The sequence below is a fragment of the Neophocaena asiaeorientalis genome, unplaced genomic scaffold, assembly GCF_003031525.2.
Source record: "Neophocaena asiaeorientalis asiaeorientalis breed wild unplaced genomic scaffold, Neophocaena_asiaeorientalis_V1.1 scaffold606, whole genome shotgun sequence".
In the NCBI taxonomy this organism is placed as follows: Eukaryota; Metazoa; Chordata; class Mammalia; order Artiodactyla; family Phocoenidae; genus Neophocaena; species Neophocaena asiaeorientalis.
This window is the reverse complement of record NW_020173687.1, coordinates 7,891,321-7,914,148: the sequence shown is the minus strand read 5'-3', so window position 1 is coordinate 7,914,148 and position 22,828 is coordinate 7,891,321. Positions and strand designations below refer to the sequence as shown.

General features: G+C 44.8%; 1 protein-coding gene across 1 annotated transcript; it reads right to left on the bottom strand.

Annotated features, from left to right (window-relative positions):
- Positions 1–288: 288 nt before the first annotated feature.
- CYP24A1 (cytochrome P450 family 24 subfamily A member 1) lies at positions 289–14,368 on the bottom strand. Its single transcript, XM_024750330.1, has 11 exons — positions 13,719–14,368; positions 13,307–13,497; positions 11,793–11,886; positions 9,864–9,960; positions 7,470–7,561; positions 6,700–6,811; positions 5,084–5,229; positions 2,205–2,371; positions 1,345–1,423; positions 668–865; positions 289–570 (listed from the first exon to the last, which is right to left on the bottom strand). The coding sequence occupies exons 1-11, from the start codon at positions 13,974–13,976 to the stop codon at positions 460–462; spliced, it is 1,545 nt and encodes a 514-aa protein (XP_024606098.1). The 5' UTR covers positions 13,977–14,368; the 3' UTR covers positions 289–459.
- Between the last annotated feature and the right edge of the window lie 8,460 nt (positions 14,369–22,828).

The following is a 22,828-nucleotide window of genomic DNA, read 5'->3' as shown; positions in this document are numbered from 1 at the left end:
TTGTTATGGCAACAATAGAAAACTAATACAATAGTCACACCTATTCATTGACCAGTTGTCTGAGGCTGCCCTGAGGTGGAGTAAAGTGGATGTGAGAGAGACCTTATGTCCTGCAAAGCCTAAAATATTTGCCAACTGGTCCTTTACAGAAAAAGTTTGCCCCCCACCCCGATATTCACATGCAAAAACCATGACAAGCAGCTTGCATCTTGGAGCACTTAGTTGATGCCAGGCTCTGGGCTAGGTATTTTGTATTCATATCATCTTTCTGGATGGATACTATTTTGGTCCCCATTTTACAAATGAAAAAAAAATGTGAAGGCAGAAAGGTTAAGTAACTGTTCAAGGTCACCCAGTGAACCAACAGTGAGCAGGGACTCCAAGCCAAGTATGGTTGACTTCCAAGCTTGGCTCACCTCTTGGCCATTCTCCACACCCCAGATGCTCACCTGAGGCCTCCTATCTCTGGTAGAAAGCAATGGGGAGCTGTCGGCTGGGTACCAGGATGCCCAAGTGCAGCATCTCCACAGGCTCCTTGTCTGTGGCCACGATGTCATATTTGCGGACGATCTGGAACACAGAAGCACAAAAGAGCAGAATCACCCCTCTTCTCCTGCCTTGAGGAATAGCCCAGAATACAGCTGCAGAAATCCCATCAGGGTCTTACCCAGCAGAGAGCCAAGTGCAGCTGGAGCTCGGCTAATCGGCGACCAATGCACATTCTTTTCCCAATGCCAAATGGAAGATGGGCAAAAGGGTTGATCTTTTTCTTGTCTTGAAGCCATCGTTCAGGTCTAAACTGACTTGAATCTTCAAAATTTTCCTCATTGGACCCCAACACATGCGTATTTAGCATCAATACTGTCTAAAAACACACAGAAACACAAAGCACTTAAAGAAAACGTTTGAATAGCAAAATTTACAAAAGCCATCACCTTACAAATGGGAAAGTAACCCACAAATGTATAATAATGATGAATGCCAACATGTATTGAGTGCTTGCAATGTGCCGGGTGATACTGGCACAATAAATAGGTCATGAACTTTAAAATTTTACATCACATTCTCACAACAATCCCATGTGGTAGGTTTTATTATTCCCATTCTACAGATGAGAAGACTGACAGTCGCAGAGGTTATGTAACTCACTCAAGGCTATACTTGAATCCAGGTCTGTCGATGGAGACAGAAGACCATTATTCCTAATGCTAGACTACACAACACGTCAACTATATACTGCAATCTACACATTTCCAAAATGAATGCTCTCCCAGTAGAAACGTTCAGGGAGATCTGATGGATATTTGAAAAGGGTAAGGTACAGACTGTACAAATTCTACTTACTCCTTTGGGTAAAGCATATTCCCCCAGAACCATTGCTTTGTCAAGAGTCCGAGTTGTAAATGGCACACTCGGGGTAAGCCTGAAAAAACAAAATCAGAGATGTCTAAGTGGGCACGGACCAAGTTCTAGCTCAAGGGAATGCAGATTCTGGTTAAATAAATAGTTGCTGCCTGAGTTCTCAAAAAAGGAACATGATCCCAACTCTTTACAAAGAAGTTCTGTCTCTTTCTTCCCAATATTTACACCTCTTGTTTATATTCTTTATCTTATTGTGTTGGTTCAACCCCCAAGTACAAGCCTGCTTCATAGCTGTTAATAGTGTTTGTTCGGTTTCATTCCCCGTACACGTTCAAGTGTGTACATTGACATGCTTCGCCCTCAAGCTTGTTGTTTGTTCTCGGTTTCTCCTAACTACGCTTCATGAAGTTAAAGATATTTCCTTCTGACCCAAAGACATTGTGAGCTTTGTTTTCCAGAAAAAGAATTTTCAAAGAACATTTTATACAGAGGCTCAAAACCAAAGGTGTCTCTATGTCTTATATAATAATATGGTTCCTTGCTGAGGTTTCATCTCACATCCTTCAATCGTGCCCCTAATCTTAATTATTGCTCATAGCGTCCATTAGAGTATTATGATTACTGATGTAAAGGGCAAGACTCTGACTTTCCAAGATTTAATAGAATTTGCCCAAATGATTTAGGAAATGAGTAATAGGAAAGGAATATGGTCCAAAGGCCCTTTTTTTTTTTTTGTAGCTTGGTAAATGTTTACGAATCAACTGTGGGAAGGCACCCCTTATCATGTGTTGCAGAGAACAGCCTTCTGACATATTCATATTGGCTTAGGCACGTGTTCTTACCGCATAGATTCTTTCAGACAGGCTTTTAAATATGGCATATTCCTCAAATCCTCTGCCCGTGGCCTCTGATTCTTAGGCAGTACACTCTGAATTTCCTTAAGAAGCTTTTGTTGCACGTGGGGATTACGAGACAAATTGAAGAGGATCCACATTAAGCTGTTTGCTGTCTGAAAGCCAAATGGACATAAACTTGAGTTTTCTGCAAATAAACTGCCTTAAAACCAATATGAGCTGAACCAAAGGTGATGCCTACCACCTCATCATGAAAACATTAGGAGTGACGCCTTTTTACATGTCCTTCTTGGCTGTGCTTCAAACAAATGCCCTGTATGAAAAGTCAGATTTAGTTTCTAAAACACATCAATGAATAATAGCTTATTTCCTGAGGGAATCAAAGTAGAATTCTTTAAATAATCAGCTGCGTTAGGACGCAAAATATAGTTTGGTACAAAAATTGAACACAAATGAGGGCATGTAGAACTGGCCCAATGAGAGTCGGATGGATGATTGCAACAGTATCGATTTCCGGGTTGTGATAACAGTTTATCTTACGCACATGTTACCATTGAGGGAAACTTGGTGAAGGATTAAGGAATCCTCTCTATTTTTTTCTTAGAATTGCATGTGACTCTATAATTATCTCACAATGAAATTTGTTAATTGTTTAATATAAAAAATAATATGAAAATTGAATGGGGAGAGAGCCTAAGAGTGTTGCTAATAAAAGTGTTTTTTTTTTTTTTTAATTTTGCAATGCAAATGCACAAGAAGTTGCATTCCTGGAATTTAACAGAAAGATTTTTTTTGCCACACCCTCAAAAGTTACCACAAAAATAAAAAGGCATTATCTGTACCCAGGGTTTCAGCCTTAAGGAAAGAGCCCTGGTAGGAGGCGGCCAACACCAAAATAAGAAATTCTAGCGTCAAGTTGAGTATTTCAAAGAACCAGCCACAATTTCTGACAAAGACTCATGGCCTTTTAAGTGGCATCCTTTATTTCCTTTCCAAAGGCAATGAGAAGAGAAAAAATACTGGCAGAAACAACCAGTGTAGCTTTTAGCTTCATAATACTCACCACTGGTAGTCTTATGTATGTGTCTTTAGGCCTATTTTTGTCTAATTTAAGCCAAATATTCCCATAAAAATGGTCATTGTGTCCTCTCTGCAGACATGAAGACGCTTTTGCTAAGTGCCACTCACATAAATGAGCCAAGTGCAGGACAATTTGGAGCCAATGTTATTTATTATTTTTGGAAGAAGATGCCTCCAAGTAGCCTTCTTCCTGTCAGAGGACTGCCAGCCTCAGCTGCAAATAAACCGTGGATGTCATTATTACAAGAGTCCAATTTACAAAACAGGAAGAGGGCATAGCCACCAAATTAGATACACTTTCAAATTTCTGATTTTCCAAATGTGACTTTCAGAATAGCCAGGACTAAAAAAAGAAACAGATTGAACCGTATCAGTGGGTCCCTTACCACAAGTACCAAATAGAGTTTCCAAAAGGCAGATAACTGTAGCTTTCACCAAAGCCCTGTAAGACAGCCCTGGCCTTTTAGGATAACTGCAGGGGCTGAATGGAGGGGAAGTGGCCTGAGAAACCTCATGGGCACAAAGTATCCCGGCTTGACCTCCATGGAGGAGACACATCTCATAGCGAGCTGGCCTTGCTGCTTCCACTCTCTCTCTCTGCTAGGTCCATTCTCCACCCACCAGCCAAAGCCCACTTTACAAAACATCAATCTGATTAAGTTCCTCCCTTGTTTAAAACACTCCAAGAGATTTCCATCACAGGTGCAATAAATCCAAATGCCTCACAAAGGCTCCTGGTTAACAGGGCCCATCGTCTTCTCCCCTGTCAACTCCGACCACGTGTGCCAGTTCTCCAGTCCATCCTTCTTTCTGCCCAGGGCCTTGGCATGTGCCGTTTCCTCTACTTGGAGTGGTCTTCCACCAGCTCTTCCCTTGGCTGGCTCCTTCTCGTTATTCCAGTGTCAGCTCCAGTATGACAGCTCAGAGAGAGACGACCTCCCCTACCTCTCTATGACTTCACCCTGATGGCTTCCTCCAGGTCCTGGATCGCTATCTGAAATGATCCTATTTCATTATTTATTTACATGTCTATCATCTGTGCCCCAAGACCACTTAAGTTCCATGAGGGGGAGCTTCCCTGGTGGCGCAGTGGTTGAGAGTCCGCCTGCCGATGCAGGGGACGCGGGTTCGTGCCCCGGTCCGGGAGGATCCCACATGCCGCGGAGCGGCTGGGCCCGTGAGCCATGGCCGCTGAGCCCGCGCGTCTGGAGCCTGTGCTCCGCAACGGGAGAGGCCACAACAGTGAGAGGCCCGCGTACCGCAAAAAAACAATAACAACAACAAAATTAGCTGTTTCTTTTAAACTGAAATCAAGTGTTTCCCAAACTCCCTCTGTTGACAATTTTAAGCAGAAAAAAATATTATTGGAATTGCAGAGAGTATTCCAATGTTTCTAGACTAAATAACATCCACGGTTAGGCACTTTGGGGTAACATGCACAGCCTAAAATATATCCAGTTTTTAAAAACCTCGATTATCTACCTTGCTGTGCTGTAGGATTTTACTGCTTCTTAATTCCTGTCGCATTTTGCATATTTGTTGTGGCACTTATACCCTGAACCAGATTTCTGTCTCTAAAGCACATGAATTTTTCTATCCTATGTTTAAGCACAAAGGCTGTGCTCTGGGTCTCCTGCACATCTCTAGTATGAGAATTTTTATGTCTGCTAAGCTAATGCTCAGTTAATCCTTATGGAATAGGTGAGTTGAATGACTACGTAAAACGCATCATGAAAAAGATTTTACAGCCCGTTGATTTAGCAAACTAAAACCGGGCCCACCCTTACCGTTTCCACCGCAGCCAGCTGGAGCTCCGTCACAGCCGCATACAATTCTTTCTTTGAAAGCTGATTGTGGTGATAAATATCACTAATGAAATCCATACTGGGCTGCTCAGAATATTTCTCTAACCGGTTGTCGACACAAGATTTGACTGTTGGAGAAGAGAAAAAGGGAGAGGAAATCAGCTGAAAATGAGGAGGAGGAAAAGAGTGAGATGGAACCCAGGATCAAATTCTCCTTGCAACATCTAAAGGGTTTTTGCAGGCAGTCTGACAATGTGACAATTTGTTAGATAAGCTAACACTGCCTTGTTGTTAAGTCAGCAAGCCCTGGCCAATGCCCACAGGAGCAGGGCTTCTCAAATATTAACGTGCACCAGAAACCCCCGGGCATCTTCTTAAAACACAGATTCTGATTCTAGGGTCTGGGGTGGGCCTGGAAGTCTGATTTCTAACAAGCTATCAGGGGATGCTGTTGCTGGGTCTGCAGTCACGCTTTGAGTAGGAAGAGGTTAGAGCTTGGGAGAGGGAGGTCATCATGAGACAGAGGTAGCATTTGGGTCCGTTCTCAGAATCAGAACTTGGTCCCATATCCAAGCATCTAGCAGATATGGTCCCTGATACAGGCACAGTGGGATTTGGCTCCCAAATCCTGGCAGCAGAGGAGAGGAGAAACCCTCCACCATTGTTACCAAACATAAACACGCACATACACACACACGTGCAGTGCCCATGCACGCTGACAGTAATGGTGATGTTTGTCAAGTACATTCTAGGCATGCACCTCCCTCACTTCAGTCCATCATACAAGCCACCACCATAATAATAATCATGGTGATGATGGTAAAAATGATGACAATAAATGGCACAGCGGTTAGAGTTGGATCTTCTGCCTGGCTTCAACCCTGGTTTTGTCATTACCTAGCATGCAATCTTGATAAAGTTACTTAATTTTGTGTCTCAGTTCTATCGCTCAGGCCTAATAGAAAACCCTACTTTACAGGGTTTCTGTGAGAATTAAATGAGTGTGTGTGTGTGTATACTCAGAACAGTACTTAGCACCAAATATTCCCTTCATCCTGTAGCAGAAATAGCTCTGATCCATTGAGATATTGGACTGTGCCAGGTTTTGTTTTTTTTTAGGTTTTGCAGAAATTATATTACATATTTTCTTGGCAGGAAACAGTGACAGTTCCCACTAGATCATATGCCTGGTTTTAAGTTATCTATATTAGAACTGAAAACAGCTGTACTGAGGTACGTACTACTACTACCACTATTAACCCATTTTAGAGGCGAGACAACTGAGGATGAAAAAGAGTGCATTTGGCCAAGCCACCACACCCAATGACAGAGCTGGGACTTGAACCCAGGAATCTTTGACTCCAAAGCTCTTGTTTTTAACCACTCCTGGTTCCCAAAGAGGACTACAGAAAACTACCTCCTGCCTTTTCCTAGAATTCATCTGTACCAGGGCGATCCCCAAATTCATGAGTTTGCAAAGCCCAAAAGAATCCGGAGGAGCAACTCCATCAAAGGATGGGGTGCTGAGGCCAAGATCATCCAGACCTTCCGGCAGCAGCTCCGGAGACAGGGTTGCTAGGTGCATGTGGCCACGTTACCCGATTTGAAAATGGTGTCCCAGGCCAGAGTGTGCGCCTGCCAGACCTTGGTGTTGAGGCTCTTGTGCAGGTCGACTGGCGTGACCATCATTCTCCCAAACGTGCTCATCATCTGTGGGGAACACAAATGCCTTTTCACCCCCGTTTCTCTTTCTCTCAAAGACAACTTGCACTCCTTGAGAGAAGCGTTCTGAACAACTGCACCCTTTGCTCCCCTAAAGGCCGGAATTCCAAGGACGCCTCAGGGCTCTCAGCACCAGTCCCCGGCCCCACCCTCCAGGGACATATGAAAATCATCTTTGGGATGCTTTTCCACTGGATGTGTTTCATAAAAAAATTGATCTTATGACCTAAACATAAAAAAAGAAGGATACAAATCTCATATCCATTTCCATTTCCAATGATTTCCAAACTTCAGCCATTCCTAAAACCAGTTTCACAGGGTCTACTATCTCTACATACAACCTAAACAATCCCCCAAATTTTAATCTGAAAATTTTCAGACTCTTTGCAATAGTATTTTAATCAACTGACCTTTAACTGAAATACCTACTTTCACCTTGCCTGACAACGACTGAATGTGCCTTTTTTTATTATATGTACGTATATGTACATTCATTCATGAAAATATGCAACACATATTAAAATGAACACTTAACTACTGTAATAAAATATGTGTGGATGCCACTCTTGGGAAACACTGTGATGCACATTTGTTAGGTTCTGTAAACGTTTTATAAGGAAAGGTTCTCTACCCAGGAGATGCTTACTGTTTTGATGGCCATGATGAAGTTCAAAGCTTCATCGCCTGCATTCTTCTGAAGGAGCCCAAATCTCTTCTCATATAGCACAAGGCAGATGCCTGTTATTTAAAATAATCAACACTGTTACCCATTCACAACGACACTGGCGTCCATGATTAGCTGGCTACCAAAGGCTCAATTCTGTCTCCCATAAAAGTGAGGTCTTGGGCTTCCCTGGTGGCGCATAAAAAAAAAAAAAAAAAAAAAAAAAAAAGTGAGGTCTTTTCGAAGAACAGAGGAAAAGCAAATTCTCTGAGAGAAAGGGGCCTGATTACTCTCCTCTCTTTCTGAAATTATCTCCAGGTCCAATGACTCATCCCTTGCAGAACCTCCTGATCAGAAAAGCCGCTGTGAAGATGCAGCCATTTTTATACATGAGTGAATCTCTCCTGTAATGTCTTGATTTTCTCAGAGTTTACCCTTGATATCATGTGTAGCAGCCATTGTTAATGACCTACTCCATACTCATTCTTGCCCATTTCTTCCCTAAGAGAGCCCCGATTTTATTTAGGCTGTCAATGCATCAGTCCTCAGGCAATAAGTCAGGATCGATCTAAGACAATTCTGTTCCCTGATTTCCCAGGCTTCCTGTAGCAGCCAAAGCAGTCACATGACCCAGGTCTGGCCAATGAGATTCAAGGGAGACACTTTTGCTTTCTTGATAAAGGGGAAAGCACAGCTGGTTTAGCTCTTCCCTCTTTCCTTCTTGTTTTTGCCTAGAATGCAGGGGTGAGGCCAGGAGGGGCAGGAGCCATTCTGCAAGAAGCCAACTAGCTCAGGATGGATGAGAAGGAAGACAGAACAGGCTTGGGTCCCAGGGACATCACTGAGTGCCAGCTGTGGACTGGCTTCCTCAGGACTTCCCGTAACGCTGGACAATAATTTGTCAACCACCATGGTCAGGTTTTCTTTGACTTGCAAAGAAATGCATTTGATACTCCTTAATCTGGGTATTTCCAGTGGACGATTTCCAAAACATACTCTTCTTTTCTCCTCTATAATCATTCCCTCTTTCCCTTAACACCTTCTGTGGATTTCTTATTGGCATGGGGCTTTCTCATGTGCTAAGATGACAGTCTGCAGCTTTACAACGAGGTCTATCTGATGGGGGAGACAGGTCAGGACAAAAGCCTCCGTCCCGGGGCACCCTCTCCAATCCCTCACATTAGCAGTCAAGAGTGATCCTTCCGGCAAATCGGACCTTGGCACCTTCCTGCTAACATCACTCTCCTATTGCTCCCAGGGACTCTGGGCTCAAAGCCAAATGCCCATCCCTGGTTTACAGGACTGACACGGGCTGGCCGCTGCTTCCTCCTATCCTCTGCCCTGGACATCCTCGTCCCTTGCTGGACATGCTCCAGTTACTCAGAACACCCTTCTTTCTCCTCAACACAACACTCTCTGTTCCTTCAGCCTGGAACATCCCATCTTCCTTCACTTTCACCTGGGAAACTCCTGCTTATCCCCCAGGCCTCGGCTGAGATGGTACCACCTCTGTGAAGCGGCCCTGACCATGCTCAGCCGAGGCAGCCACTAGGATTCTCACCCAGCCTTGAACCCCCTCAGTCAAGTGCTCCACATTCTACTGCAGCTGCCTTGTTCCCCTGCCTGCATCTCCACTGGGCAGCGAGCACGTCAAGGCAGGGCTTTGCTTTTATTCCCAGCGTGGTCCTTGAAAACAGTGACCATGCTCCCTTCTGTTTGAAACTTTCCATGGCTCAACATCGGACTCAAAGTAAACGTTCTTGCGGGGACGTTCAGGCCCCGGCTTAATCTTTCTCAGCTCCTCTTTCCCCTCCCCCCCATAATCCACTCACACCAGCATCCTCGAAGTTCCCCGAAGACATTGTTCATGCTTTCACCCCAGGATATTTGCACCTCCTGTCTCCACTGTCCCAACAGGCTTCCCACAGATACCCCGGTGGCTTGCTCCTTGCCTTCCTTTAGGTCTCACCTCAAATGTCTCCTTACCAAGCAGACTTGCCTCACCTAGGAACCTATCTTCTTTCTTGACTCCCTTACTCCTTGGCATAGTATATATTAAAATATATTTACTAGTTGATTGTCACCCCTACTAAAATCTGAGCTCCATGTGAGCAAGGATGTTGCCTGTTTTGTTCACTGCTGTGTCCCTAGTACAGTGCCTGGCACATAGCAGGTGCTGTATAAATGTTTGTTGAATGACTACATAAACAGTCCAGAGGGTAGAGCATCACCTAAACGCCTGAAAGCATTAAGAGGGCTGCTATGGCCTTTCCTACTCAGCAGTGGTGTATGATTACAGAAGAGTTGTCCACAGGGCCATGTCTGTCCTCAAAATCACTTGCAAAACCAAATGAACAAGATGTGAAGACAACTTACTTTCAAATGACCATTTGTTCAGCTCGCTGTACAAATCTTCAATGCAGCCTCGCTCATCACAGAGCTCACTTATTCTACCTGTAAAATCAGCCAAGACCTTAACAGAAAGAAATCACCAAAGACACATTTCAGTCACTGAAGGAAAACAAAAGTTTCAAGTTCAGTAAGTTAGCTTCAGGTTTTGCTACCTTGTATATTCACTGCCCATAATGTTACTCATTCTGAATCATCACTAATTATATATTCTCCTTGGCAGTTCATCTTCTGCCCCAACACCCTTGTCCTGGGTTATTTCCTGAGCTTTCCCTGCAGCCTCCCTGAAGCTTAGGTTTCAGCTTTTGACCTAAATTTAAGAAAAGGAAAACATTTCTTCTAATCAGAATGGAGAATAAACCACAAAGGAGGAATCAGCCCAGTGTCTCTGTGGGGACAACGTCTCAAGGACTCTGGCTACCCTGAGGTTTGCCACTTCCATAGCTGGGCAGGCAAACGTCTCCTTACTGGTTGGGGTTGTATTAAGCATGTTAAGCTTAGAGCCAGGGAACTATAAGTTCTGGACGCAGCGCCTTTACTGAACAGCTCTGTCACCTTGGACAGGTCCTATACAGCCCCTAGAGGCCAGTTTCCACAATCAGGGTTTTAGATGACTAACGCTTTGCATTTCATGAGGCTTGTACAGAACCAGGCATGGTACAAAGTGTTATTACCTTAGCTGATCCTCAAATAACCTCATGAGGTAGAAAGTACTGTCATTACTCCCATTTCCTAGGTAACAGATGAGAAAACTGAGGCTTAGAGAGTAGCTAAGGCACTCTCCCTTGGACACATAAAAGTGGCTCTGCTGGGGTCTGAAATAGGGTATATGGGACTACAAAATCCACCGGTGCAACTAATGGGCATGTTTAGTTTGTCCACATAGCATGTTAAAAAGTACTTTGAATTTGTTACCATCAAAAAATCCAGAGATTTCCCATGAACATATGAATTTTCCGTTAGTCATCAAAAAATAATAATAATTACTAGATCTGGTGACACTGGGTCTACATTTCCATGTGGCAGGCATTTGCCAGAGCTGGGGCAGCTGTCCCCTCTAGAAAGGGCATGCACTATTCTGCTTGCTAAAATCCCTATTGGGCCTTATACATTGATATTAATCACCTGGCCCTTGGAAGCTTCTGAATTTGCAATCTTTCACCTACATGATCCTATGTGGGTCCAGTTCAAAATAAATACCCAGAGTGAACAGGAGTAAAAAGAATCCTCTACATGTTTAAATCCTTCCCCCTTTGGGCCCCTGCTGGCTAAAGGATAACATCTAAAAACCTTAGCGTGGCACAAAAATATTGTAAAGACCTGCCCTCTGCCCAGCATCATTTCAGAGAAAGCTTCACTTCAGCTGCACTAAATGTACTGTTCTCTGAACACACCATCTCATGCCTCCATATTTTCAGCAGGCTATGCTCTCTGCCTGAATGCCTTTTCTCACCTTCTCTGGCTTGCAGACTCCTACTCATCCTAAAAAACCCAGCTCAGCTGCCACTACCTAGGAAGTTTATAGTGTTATCTCATTTAATCCTCACAGTAAACCTATGGAGTGGGAATTGTTACTCCCAGTTTATAGACTGGGAAAGTGAGCAAGTTAAATGGTACAGTCAGGTTACATAGCTGGTGGGGGTGGGGTGACGTTCAAAACCAGGACTGTAGAATGTCAAAGTCTATGCTCGTAATTGCTCCCTTATCGTAATACTACTTTAAAAGGGAGTGAAGGAGGGGGGAATAAGGAAGGAGGATGTGGAGAGGAGAAAAGGAAGACTCCTGAATTATCCAAATTGCCTGCCTTTTCTTCTGCACTTTGTAGCTGTGGCTTGAAGCTCCACTAAATCCCTCCATCCCCAGAAGAACCAGGAAAGCGAACCCCGTCCTGCAAACCTCATTGATTTTGTTGTCCAGCTTCATAATTTCCACTGGTTTCATTAGTTTCTTTTGAAAGGCACTCCTGACCCTCTGCCAGTCTTCTCCTTCCCTGGGAGAGAAGCAGAATTACATTTAGAGCAAACGGAAAGGAAAAGAACGAAGAAGCAGAGACACCTCCAGTTCTCTGACTTCATAAACTATATAACCAAATGAACACAAAATCGTGCCAAGAAACAGCCAGAGAATAATTAGTATTGGAATATTCGGGGCTGGTTTGACAATACGATGAATAATCACTTTTCCCTTGAGCCAAAGATCGCACAGAAAGATCAAGTCCAGATATTTGGGTTCAGAACTTTTGATGTGCCCTCGCTGGGGTTGAACTGGGAGGCCAGTGGCCTGTTTCCAGCAGTAAGGGTGGGCACGTGAACACCCACTTCACCAGCAACTCAGATCTGTTTGAGGAAAAAAATCTTGTCTTCTTTCAATTGGGTTGAAAGGCACATTCACAGAACACCTCGAATTTAGAATTTTGCCATTGCCTTCAAATAACAGTGAGAGATTCACCGGAGCTGTAAAAAGCCTGTTCTCATCATGAACCCTTTTGCACTTGCTCTATAGATGACCACGCTGCCTGTGATGCATCATGCACTAATACCGTTTTTAATTCCAGTAATTAGGGACTTCCCTGGTGGCTCAGTGGTTAAGAATCTGCCTGCCAATGCAGGGGACACGGGTTCGATCCCCGGTCCCAGAAGATCCCACATGCTGCAGAGCAACTAAGCCCATGCTCCACAACTACTGAGCCTATGCTCTAGAGCCAGCGAGCCCGCTAGCCACACCTAGAAAAAGCTGCAGCGCAGCAACGAAAAGCCAATGTAGCCATAAATAAATAAATCCAGTAATTATATATATCCTGAAAAATACGACTATTAGGCATTATAATTTGGGGGTAAAAAAAGTGCTAACGTATTAAATGCTAACAATGTAAAAGCTGAGGAATCATATCACATTAGAGTATTTCTCTCTAAAATGCAACCTCCACACCCCTCCATGCCAGCTTTCCAAGTAGGTCTATCTCCTAATTCCCACAGTTTCCTTTACAAAGGAAGGTCATTGTCAAAAGCAAAAGGAGTTAACTTCTGGCGTTTGAGCTACCAAGGGGGGAGAGGGGCGGGTCGCAGAATTTTAAGGGATAATTTTGTTTGTATAACATGTTTGCCTTGGCACGCTAACTTGACAATCTCATTCCACCCAAGAGTCCAAACATCATAATTCGCGTAACCATTTTTTGGACATTTCTTTGACGGAAAGACCTGGCCCAACCCCCTTGCCAGAAAGAACACAAGTGTTGCGTACTCAGCCCAAACGTCCCTCCACCCACTCTAGTCCACGCAAGAGCCCGTGACCGCAGCAGGTACGGGCTTCCGTGTTCTCCCTGCATTAGAAGGGTCCAACCCCAGGGAACCCTCATTCCCGTCCCTTCCCAATTTCCAGCCGCCGAACCCCATCCTGCTTCCTGGACTCACAAGATCAGCAGTCCGTAGCCCTCCTCGCGATAGTCGCGATAGGCCTTCCACGGTTTGATCTCCAGACGCTGGGGGTACGCGCCCTCCGTGCGGTAGAGCGCTTCCAGCAGACACGGCGAGCCCAAGTGCACCGAGTCGAAGGAACCCAACTTCATGCGGAAAATCTTGCCATATTTCTCGTGGTACTCCGCCTGCAGCGGGCCGGGCAGGGTGCGAAGTAAGCGCGCATCCGCTGCAGAGTCCCAAGAGCGCTTCTCCCTCCTCCCCGCCTCCTTCCTCTCGGGGACCGGGGCCCGCTGCAGCCTGGACACACAACCGAGCGCACCGTGCGCCCGAACCGCGCGCCTCGGGGAGGGTTTGGAGAGCAAGGCGGGGAGCAGAACGGGAACTGGGGGCGCGACGAGGCATTTACCAGCGTGTCGTGCTGTTTCTTGAGCCCTCCTTTCCAGAGAATCTCCAGCAGACTGCCCAGCAGTGGCCACTTGGTGGGACCGGGCAGGGCGGCCGCGTCTTGCGCCTCGCCCTGTTCCATCATGGGGCAGAGGGGCACCTCCCGCGGCCGACGGGGCGCACACGCCGTAGATGTCACGGGTCTGGGGGGCTGCCCCAGGCTGCGCAGCTCCTGTAGGAAGGCGGCAAGGGAGCGGCTCTTGCCGATGGGGGAGCTCATGGCAGCGGGGGAGACCGGGCGCTTGGGAATGTGCGGGGGCTGGGAAGGGCGAGGTGGCTAAAGAGGCGCCGGCGAGAGCTGGGGCCTTGACGATTCTGCGGAAGAGAGGCAAAGAGGGGCAGCAGGTGTGATGGAGAGGGCGGAAGACGGACGGAGAGCAGAAAGGAACTCGGCGAGGATGCTCGACGCCGCACCGCGCGGCAGCCTCAGGGAGCGGTTGCCCGCCTAGCGCTGGCCGCAGGGGCTGGAGGAGCGCAGCCGGGAGTTGGGTGGCTCTTGGAAGAGGAAAGGAAAGGACGTGAGTCCGCCTGTTGGTTGCAAGTCTGACTTCCAGCTCTGGAGTAGCGAAGTGGAGGTGTCTAGGAAGGTAGAAGAGATGCTGCTGGCGCTGCGCTTTGCTCCTGTCCCTCTCCATGCTCCATGCCCGGGGACCATGTATTTATGGAGACAGGGCAGGCCCTGGGTGGCCAATGAGCACGCTAAGTGGGGCGGAGTGGGTTACGGCTGGCCAGGCCCGGAGGGACGCGGGACCCGGGGTTGGGGGTGGTGCATGGAAGTAGGATGGAGTCAGCGAGGTGAGCGAGGGCGCCGGGCCTCGGGTGACCGGAGCGCGGCTCTCCGGGCGGGAACGCCGCGGACTCCACCCTGGAGATAATCCCCCAGGGAAGGCACGCTAACCGGAGTTCACCGGGCGTGCGCCGAGCGCGCCTCCCCGCCCTCCCTCGGCGGCCGGGAACTGCAGCCTCGCGCTTGCACAATCGCGCCGCCGCGCTGTTGAGGTCTCCGAGTACCGCCCCGGGGAGGCTGCCGGCGCCTGCCGGAGCCCGAGAGCCCGCGCGTTGCCCGAAACCAGTTTTTTTGCCAGCCTGGACGGAAGTGTTTTTGGAGGAAGCTTGGCTTTCTGCACCTCCCAAGGTGGGGAGGGTTTGAGTCTTAGTGAAAGGCACCCGAAGAGGGGATTTCACCTTAGAGTCTTAACTTGGGCAAGGAGGAGCCGCTGAATTTGGAGAGTTTTCTCCCTAGCTGCTCCATTTTGGTTGTTATGAAGATGTAATGAGTGAGTGCAGGTAAAGCGCCTACAACGTAGTCCACCGTCAGTACTCCACCTGATGTTGCCATTTTAGCTGGTTATGAAATGAGAGGCAAAAGCAGGGCTTGTGGTTGAGACTGGGCATCTGCCCCTCCCTCCATTTGGACACCGACCACCTTGTGCAAAAGCTAGGCACCTGCACCTTCGAACCGCGGCCCCTACCATCCCCATCCATCCCTACAAAGTCCATCTTAAGCAAGCGCGGGAGAGAACACACCATACACACACACACACACACACACACACACACACACACACACACTTCCTAGGGTCCTCGTGGCTGGCAAGGGTAGAACTCTCTGTACTAACCAAGGAAGAGAAGTTGGAGACTTTGCTGATTGTTTTGAAGTGGTTCGTATTCTTTCGTTCTGATCCAGTACAAAAACGACCGCCAGCCAAGGAGGAGGTGAGGGAAGTTCTGTTTCCTCTGAGGGTTTTCAGTCACGTGACTGCGTCATTTTGACCCTGGTGTCAAATCCTTCTCTTGTAAGTTTATTGTAAACTTTTAGCTGGTTTTTTTGAAAACCTTTTGCAGGCCGACTTGAGCTTGAACTCTGTCATTTCAGATTTGTCTTGATTAAACGTTAATGGCTGTTAATGTTAATAAAAGTAATAGTTATATATTTATATAATTCATACATAATGTATTATATCTATATAGATATCTATATATACACTATATAGTACATATTCTATACCATATGCTATAGAATATATACTATATGTAATATATATACACTATATAGTACATATTCTATAGCATATGCTATAGAATATATACTATATGTAATAGACACTATATCATATATACCATATGTTACTTAGTGTACAAATGTAAAGCTTTCTAGGGCTTATGATAAGCCAGGCACTAAGCTAGACATTTTTCGTAGAATTTCCCATTTCAGCCCCAAAAAATAAATGAATAAATAAAGTTAAAATTTAGAGAGTTCTATAATTTGCCCTGTGTCACAGACCTTATCATACTGTTATGTGGAAGTCAGACCCAGATTTTCTGATTTTGGCCTTTACTATGTACCTTCATATACAACATGCTATATTACATCACCCTTTCTTAAACCAGGAATATCTCAGAATATTGGAAATGTTTCTTAAATGGGAATATCTCCAAAACGGAGGTGGGTGGGATCAGTATATGTGGAGCTGTGTGGTGCAAATGTTGTTTTACGCCTCAATGGTGGTAAAATAAATAAATAAAAAGCTCCAAACAGAAGAAGCATTCAGTTCACCACTGTGTGCCTTTCTTCTGGCATGGTGCTTGACACATAGTAAGTGCTCAAGAAATGCTGAATCCTATTGTTATGTCAGCTATTGAGTTATCTGCCCACCCCCCACCCCACCCCCACCCCCGCTGTGTTTTCTTTCCTTTCTCTCTCTGCAGGTGTGCTTAAGCAGAAAGGAAAATAATTTCAGATTTGCTAGGTTTTCACCTGAGTTTAGCATCATTTTGCTTTATAAACTCCAAATAGATACTTAGAAGTGCAGGCAGTCGTTAGTCTCATAATAGCCAGCAAGAAAATTCCTATTTCAGAGAAATTGTTTTCTCATGTCCAGTGGAGAAAGTCCCGGATTGCAGAAGAAAGCAGTGCTGGTTCTTTAAAACTTGGTTGACATCAACACATACCCGTCTTTGATGAGGTGCAGCTAAATACAAAATGACTACTTTGAGCCCCTTCCCAGAAACTCACTCTCCCTCCCTTGGCCTCCTCTGTCGCTTGAGCCCCTGTGAGTCATCCCGATAGGGATGTTGCTGGGAATTACTAATGAGAGATCTTGAAGCACCTGGTACAGGCCCACCATCATTACCAAGACAGGCCCAGGCCCTCTGTTTTGTTCCGGGAAATCTTACCAAGTCCTGAATGGATAATTATACTCCAGCCCTCACACCAAGTGACCGCAGATGGCAAAATTCTGTGTGTGTGTGTGTGTGTGTGTGTGTGTGTGTGTGTGTGTGCGTGCACATGCGCATTTGTGTGATGAGGGTGAGGTTGAGGGTCCCGAAGAGGGCAACGGCTGATTTCTCTGTGCTGAGAAACACAGCACTCTCTCAAATATATCAAATGTTAATACATAGTTTTGTGCTTCAGAGCTTTGGCTAAACTAGCGGGTGTGTTGTATATCCACTTACTGATTGTGGAAACTTGAAGGACTTACTTTCCACATCTGTCGAACGGATGGTATTAGAACCAACCACACGGTAAAGGTCAAGTCTCCTGGAAATAAGAGTAATATAAATAGCCAGTCTCGTGGGGTTGCTGTGAGAATAATACATCTATAGTTCTTAGCACAGTAAAATGCTCGGTGACTGTTACCTACAATATTACTCTATTGTATGCCATGGTTTTTGCAAACTACATACAAGAGAGGCAACATAGATGTCTCAGTTGTTATCCCGAGTGTTCAACTTAATACTGTAGTTTCGACTCAGGAAACTGTATAATTGAATAAAGCCAGAGGAAGACTAGCAAAGAAATGCTGGTGAGTTCAAATCCCAGCTCAGCCACTTAGGAGCTGGATCAACCAGCGATAATTTACTTTTATCTCTCTCAGGCTCAGGTAGCTCATCTCAAAGTGCTGATAATGAGAGGACCTACCCAGTAGGGTTTTTCTGAGGATGACAAAGCACTGAAAGTCCTTGGCATATAGTAAAGGTTCTAAACTGTTTATTGTTAACATTAATAAGAATTAACAGGGTTTGGGCTCTCAAATAATGAAGGTCATAACCTCTGTTGCGTTTGTCTTGGGGTTTCCTGCCTGATTACACACACACAAAAAAAATCCTTGAAATTACAGACATTGTCTCCTTTTTTTTCTTTTTTTTGTCTCTGCTAGAGCAAATGACACAGTGCTTCCCTGTTTACCTTGGCCAGCATCCAATAAGCACATAATAGGCAATTGATCATTGATGATTTCCTCATTGCCAAATGAAAAGAGAAAGATTTGTATCAATACATTCTTTGTTTTCTGAGGAAGAGATTGTTGGAAAATCCGGAGGGTTTTATTTGAGTGTCATACAGGAAGCAATTCTATATGACAAAAAGAATAGCTTGGCTTTCAACAGCTTGGGTTGAAGCCAAGGCTCTACCACTCACTAGCTGTGTGACCTTAGGCAAATTATTTAACCTCTCTGAGCCTAGTTTCCTCATTCATAAAATTGGGGGTTACTATACTTAGGTCTTAGGAAGGTTAAGATGAATATTTGAAATATCAGCCGAAATGCAATCAACCATTGTCTTCACAAACGTCCATTTGGCCCCTGTATATGCTTGATAATTTCTGAGTAGAATTCAGCCCTTTTGGTAAATTATACTATGAAAAAATGTATCTTAAAGCCTCCAAAATGCAGTTACATGGAGAGAACTTTTGTAAAAGTTCGTTAAAAGAACAGGTTCATTTCTAAGGAGATGAAAAACACAGGTATACACTCAAGTTTATAAGTCATTTTACTATTTATTTATTTAGGCCACATCATGAGGCATGTGAGATCTTAGTTCCCTGACCAGGGATTGAACCTGTGCCCCCTGCAGTGGAAGTGCAGTATTAACCACTGGACCGCCAGGGAAATCCCAACAAATTGTAATTTATTGAAGAGCTACTATGTGTCTGCCAGATATTTTGTATCTTTACTCACACAATTGGTAAGTTAAGTGTTATTTCCCATTTTGTGTGAGTAAACTTGTTTCTTACAGAGTTTAAGCCAGACCTGAGTTTGAACCATGCTACATATTACCAAACTGGTCCACCTTGTCCTCACCTGCAAAATGGGAATAATAATAGTGGCTCTTATATGTTATTATAACACTGTAGTTTTACTTGTAACTTGAGTTCTAGCTTGCTTCAGGAGGTCCCTGATGGCAGGAAGACTGTCTGTCTTCTGCTGTATTCTTAGTACCTATTACTATGCTTGGATCAGTCAAGGTGCCCAATAAATAATTGTCAAATAAGATATTGCAAAATAACAAAGATTAAATGCCTTACGTGTTACAGCTGTACTTGTTCTATTTGGTTGATTCTGTGGTTCTGGTGAAACACAGTTCCTGTGTTTAATTACAAACCTTATATATAAAGAGACATTTTATTTCCTTTTTTCTTTTTTCAGAAATATCTGGGGAAATCGAGGTCTGTATGTAGATGTGCCCTCTTTAAAGTAATAGAGCATCTCCACATAAAAATGGAGAAAATCACACAGAAACGAAGACCCTACACAGCAATAATTAATTAATTAATTAATAAACTCCTACCCCCAACATCTAAAAAAAATGGAGAAAATCAATTAAATGAATGAATATTTTGAATAGTGCTTTTTGCGTGGTAAATAGTAAGTATTAGCAGTTACTATAATTATTAGTAGTAGTAGTAGAAGTAGTAGTAATTTTGGAAGATCTAGATATAACTGTCTGGTCCAGAGTCAAGCTAAACTGACTAATGAAAAGAATCCATTGATTTTGAAAAATTCCATTGGTGCTGATGAATGGAATATTTATAAGTGGAATATTTCCTGCCATATCAATAAACAAAGGATGTCACAGTCACCAGTGATTGCAGCCCTCCAACGTGAGCTGGTGAGCCGTGAGGAAACTCAGGGCTGAAAAGAATACCCGCCATCTAGCTGCCGTCCGACTGCAGCCACTCCCTGCGGTGAGTCCTGAGGAAACTCAGGATGTGAAAATACAGGCCCTAGCTAGCTGAGGTGCATATCAAAGGAATGATTTCAGTGAGCCCAGACTCTTGCACCTTCCCATACATAGAAAAGCGCTAAATTCCTTCACTTGAGATATCTGGTTTTCTTTATTTAACCATAATTTTTTGATGTTCCCAATTACCTGCTCTTTGTTGCAAAACTCCTATATATCCTGGCCCCTCCCCTCACCTCCTCGGAGCAGTTTCTCAGAGCTATCTGAAATGCTGTCTCCTGAGCTGCAGCCCTCATTTTGCCCCAAATAACTCTCATGTTGTGCTTATAATGTTTTTAAGTCAACAGTACCATATACGTTTCATAATTAACTTTTAAAATTACATCAGCAGGGCTTCCCTGGTGGCGCAGTGGTTAAGAATCCACCTGCCAATGCAGGGGACATGGGTTCGAGCCCTGGTCCAGGAAAATCCCACATGCCGCAGAGCAACTAAGCCCATGCGCCACAACTACTGAGCCTGCGCTCTAGAGCCCACAAGCCACAACTACTGAGCCCGAGTGCCACAACCACTGAAGCCCGCATGCCTTAGAGCCCGTGCTCCACAACAAGAGAAGCCACTGCAATGAGAAGCCTGTGCACCACAACGAAGAGTAACCCCCGCTCGCCACAACTAGAGAAAGCCCGTGCACTGCAACAAAGACCCAATACAGCCAAAAACAAATAAATAAAATAAATAAATTTAAAAAAAAATTTCATCATCACATGGGTCCCCATTCTATGCTTTCTTGCATGATGTAACTTGGTTAATTCCATCATGGTGAAAATCAGGAAAATTCCATGACAGGATTATTATTGCTAATTATTTTGGACCCAGAGTACATTCTGTTTCGTTCCTGTTTGTCAAGAGCCTGCCTTGACATATCTTACTATGGCTGTTGGCTTGGATGAAGGATTATTGAGCTCTGATTGTGTTTTGCCAGAGTTTGAACCACTACACGTGTACTTCCACACTGGATTGGCACCTTAAAACGGAACTGATGGAAAGTACCTCCATCGTCAGGGTGAGTAAACTCCAGAAAGAATGGAAGTGGATATCCAGTTGTTTGTCAATATTCATGAATTGGGCCAGGTGAGCAATTCTAAAACAAGGAAACTCTAGAAGAGTCCTTTTATCTTTGGGGGGATAACCGTTTAGCTAGCAGAGTACTTAGGCCGCCTGTGTGTAGCAGCAAATGTGAAATAGCCCTCGCCGTTCAGATCTCATTACCTGATTTTTCCACCAAAAGAGAACAGCTGTGCAAATTCGTGTATTCTAGTTCTTGGTGATATCAAATGACAGTCAGAGTCCAACCTCATTGCAACTTGGATAGAATAGTCTGGGCTCTTGTATGTTGACATGAACACCGAGATTCCTCCAGAATAATGGGCTTTTCTGTTAAAAAATAATTTAATGTACGTTTCCAGTGGTCTCTTGTTTTGTTTTTTACTCTATCTAGGTAGAATGGAATTCTTTGGAAGTGGAGTTATTCCACAAATGGTTACTGAGCACCTACTATGTGCCCGGCTGTTGGGAGCCAAGAAGTTTTCGCCATTAGAAGATGGCCGACATCCTGCTTCTCTTCCTGCTTAATGAGATAAAAGCCCGCGCCTAAAAACAAAAGCCCGCGCCTAAAACGAAAGCCCGCGCACGCAGCACCAATGATAATTTGCCAAATACTTCCCTTATTCTGGATCCCGCCCCCCTTTCTCTGTACTGTATAAATACAGCTACTGCAGCATTAAAAATTTGAGGCTTGATCAGGATTTTGTCTTGCCTCCATTCTTTCGCGTCTCCTGCCCCTTCTCTTTTCAACCCCTACAGGTTCCTCCTCGGACTCACAAGGATTTGTCCTGCTGGTCGGGACTCCCGGGGACGCCCGGGGCCGAGCACACCCGGCACCATTCCTGGCACTGGAGATACAATGATGGATAACATAGACAAGGCCTCTGACTTCTTGGAGCTCACATGACAGACAACACACGTGTAATCAAAGAAATAGAATAATTTCAGATAGGCACAAAATAGGGAGATGGGATGGAGATAAAATGGGGTTATGTATGGTTACTGTGCTTTGGTTATCCGCAAAGCCCTTCCTAAGGAACTAACATTTGAGCTCAGACTTCAATTATGAGAAGTAGTTGGCCTCACTAAGACCTGGAGGATCAGGGCCAGGTCCTTCACAGCTAACAGCTGAAGGAGACCCACACAGATAATCACACAAAGAATCCTGATCAGAAACACAAATATATTTTATTCACCCTAAAGACAAAGGGACGGTATTTCCTACTATCTCTAAATCTAATTATCAAATGGTTCCTGGTTGCCATGCTCTAGTATTACAGAGGCATTTTATTATTTCAAGGTTTTGTTTGGTGACACAGGTGTGAATGTTAAAATTATTTAAATAAACACGAGTTGCTTAAAGTAATAATTAAACTGAATAATGCTATTAAGACCATCTTCCATACTTTCTCCCCAATGCACAGGTGGAACCAGCTTCCGTAAGGTAAGCATCGGGAAGGAGTGAACTTTGGTCAATTTCTCAGGTCCTGAAATGTTGCACATAGAAGCTATCTGTGAGTCATTTGATCAACCAAACGCTGCACAAAATGCTCTTGAGCGCTAAGTTTAGAGGCACGTGGCCTCCTGTCTTCCAGCTCCTGAGAAATATAATTGTTCTGAGGACATGTGTTTAAAATAAAACAGAGCTGGGATCAGCGTGATGAACTTTTATGGGTTTTGAACCCAGCATCCGGGCTGTCTTCTGACTTCTCTTGGAGGTGTTGCTTCTCCCACCAGCACTCTGTGTGGTTATACAGGGTTATCTCATACTCCAAGGGAGGGATCACGATTTAGGACCAATCAGCATATTCCATCCCCTTGGGTAAGATGGGGTGCATCCATCTGGAATGAGCTCGTGATCCAAGTCAGTCAAATCAGTGAATTCTGGGACTTTTGCTGGAGCAACTGGGAGAGAGAAGACTCTTTCCACCGGGAGAGGTAGCTGAGAACCCAAATTGGCTGGGTGCCACCCATAGAGAAGGCTGCCCTAAGGGCAAAGCCAACTCAG

Coding starts and splice junctions, on each gene's coding strand:
- CYP24A1 (XM_024750330.1), bottom strand. CDS start 13,976: ATGAGCTCCCCCATCGGCAAGAGCCGCTCCCTTGCCGCCTTCCTACAG. Junction 11,887..13,306: donor GGCTACGGACTGCTGATCTT/GTGAGTCCAGGA, acceptor CTTCTCTCCCAG/GGAAGGAGAAGACTGGCAGA. Junction 2,372..5,083: donor AGCTGGCTGCGGTGGAAACG/GTAAGGGTGGGC, acceptor TTTGGCTTTCAG/ACAGCAAACAGCTTAATGTG.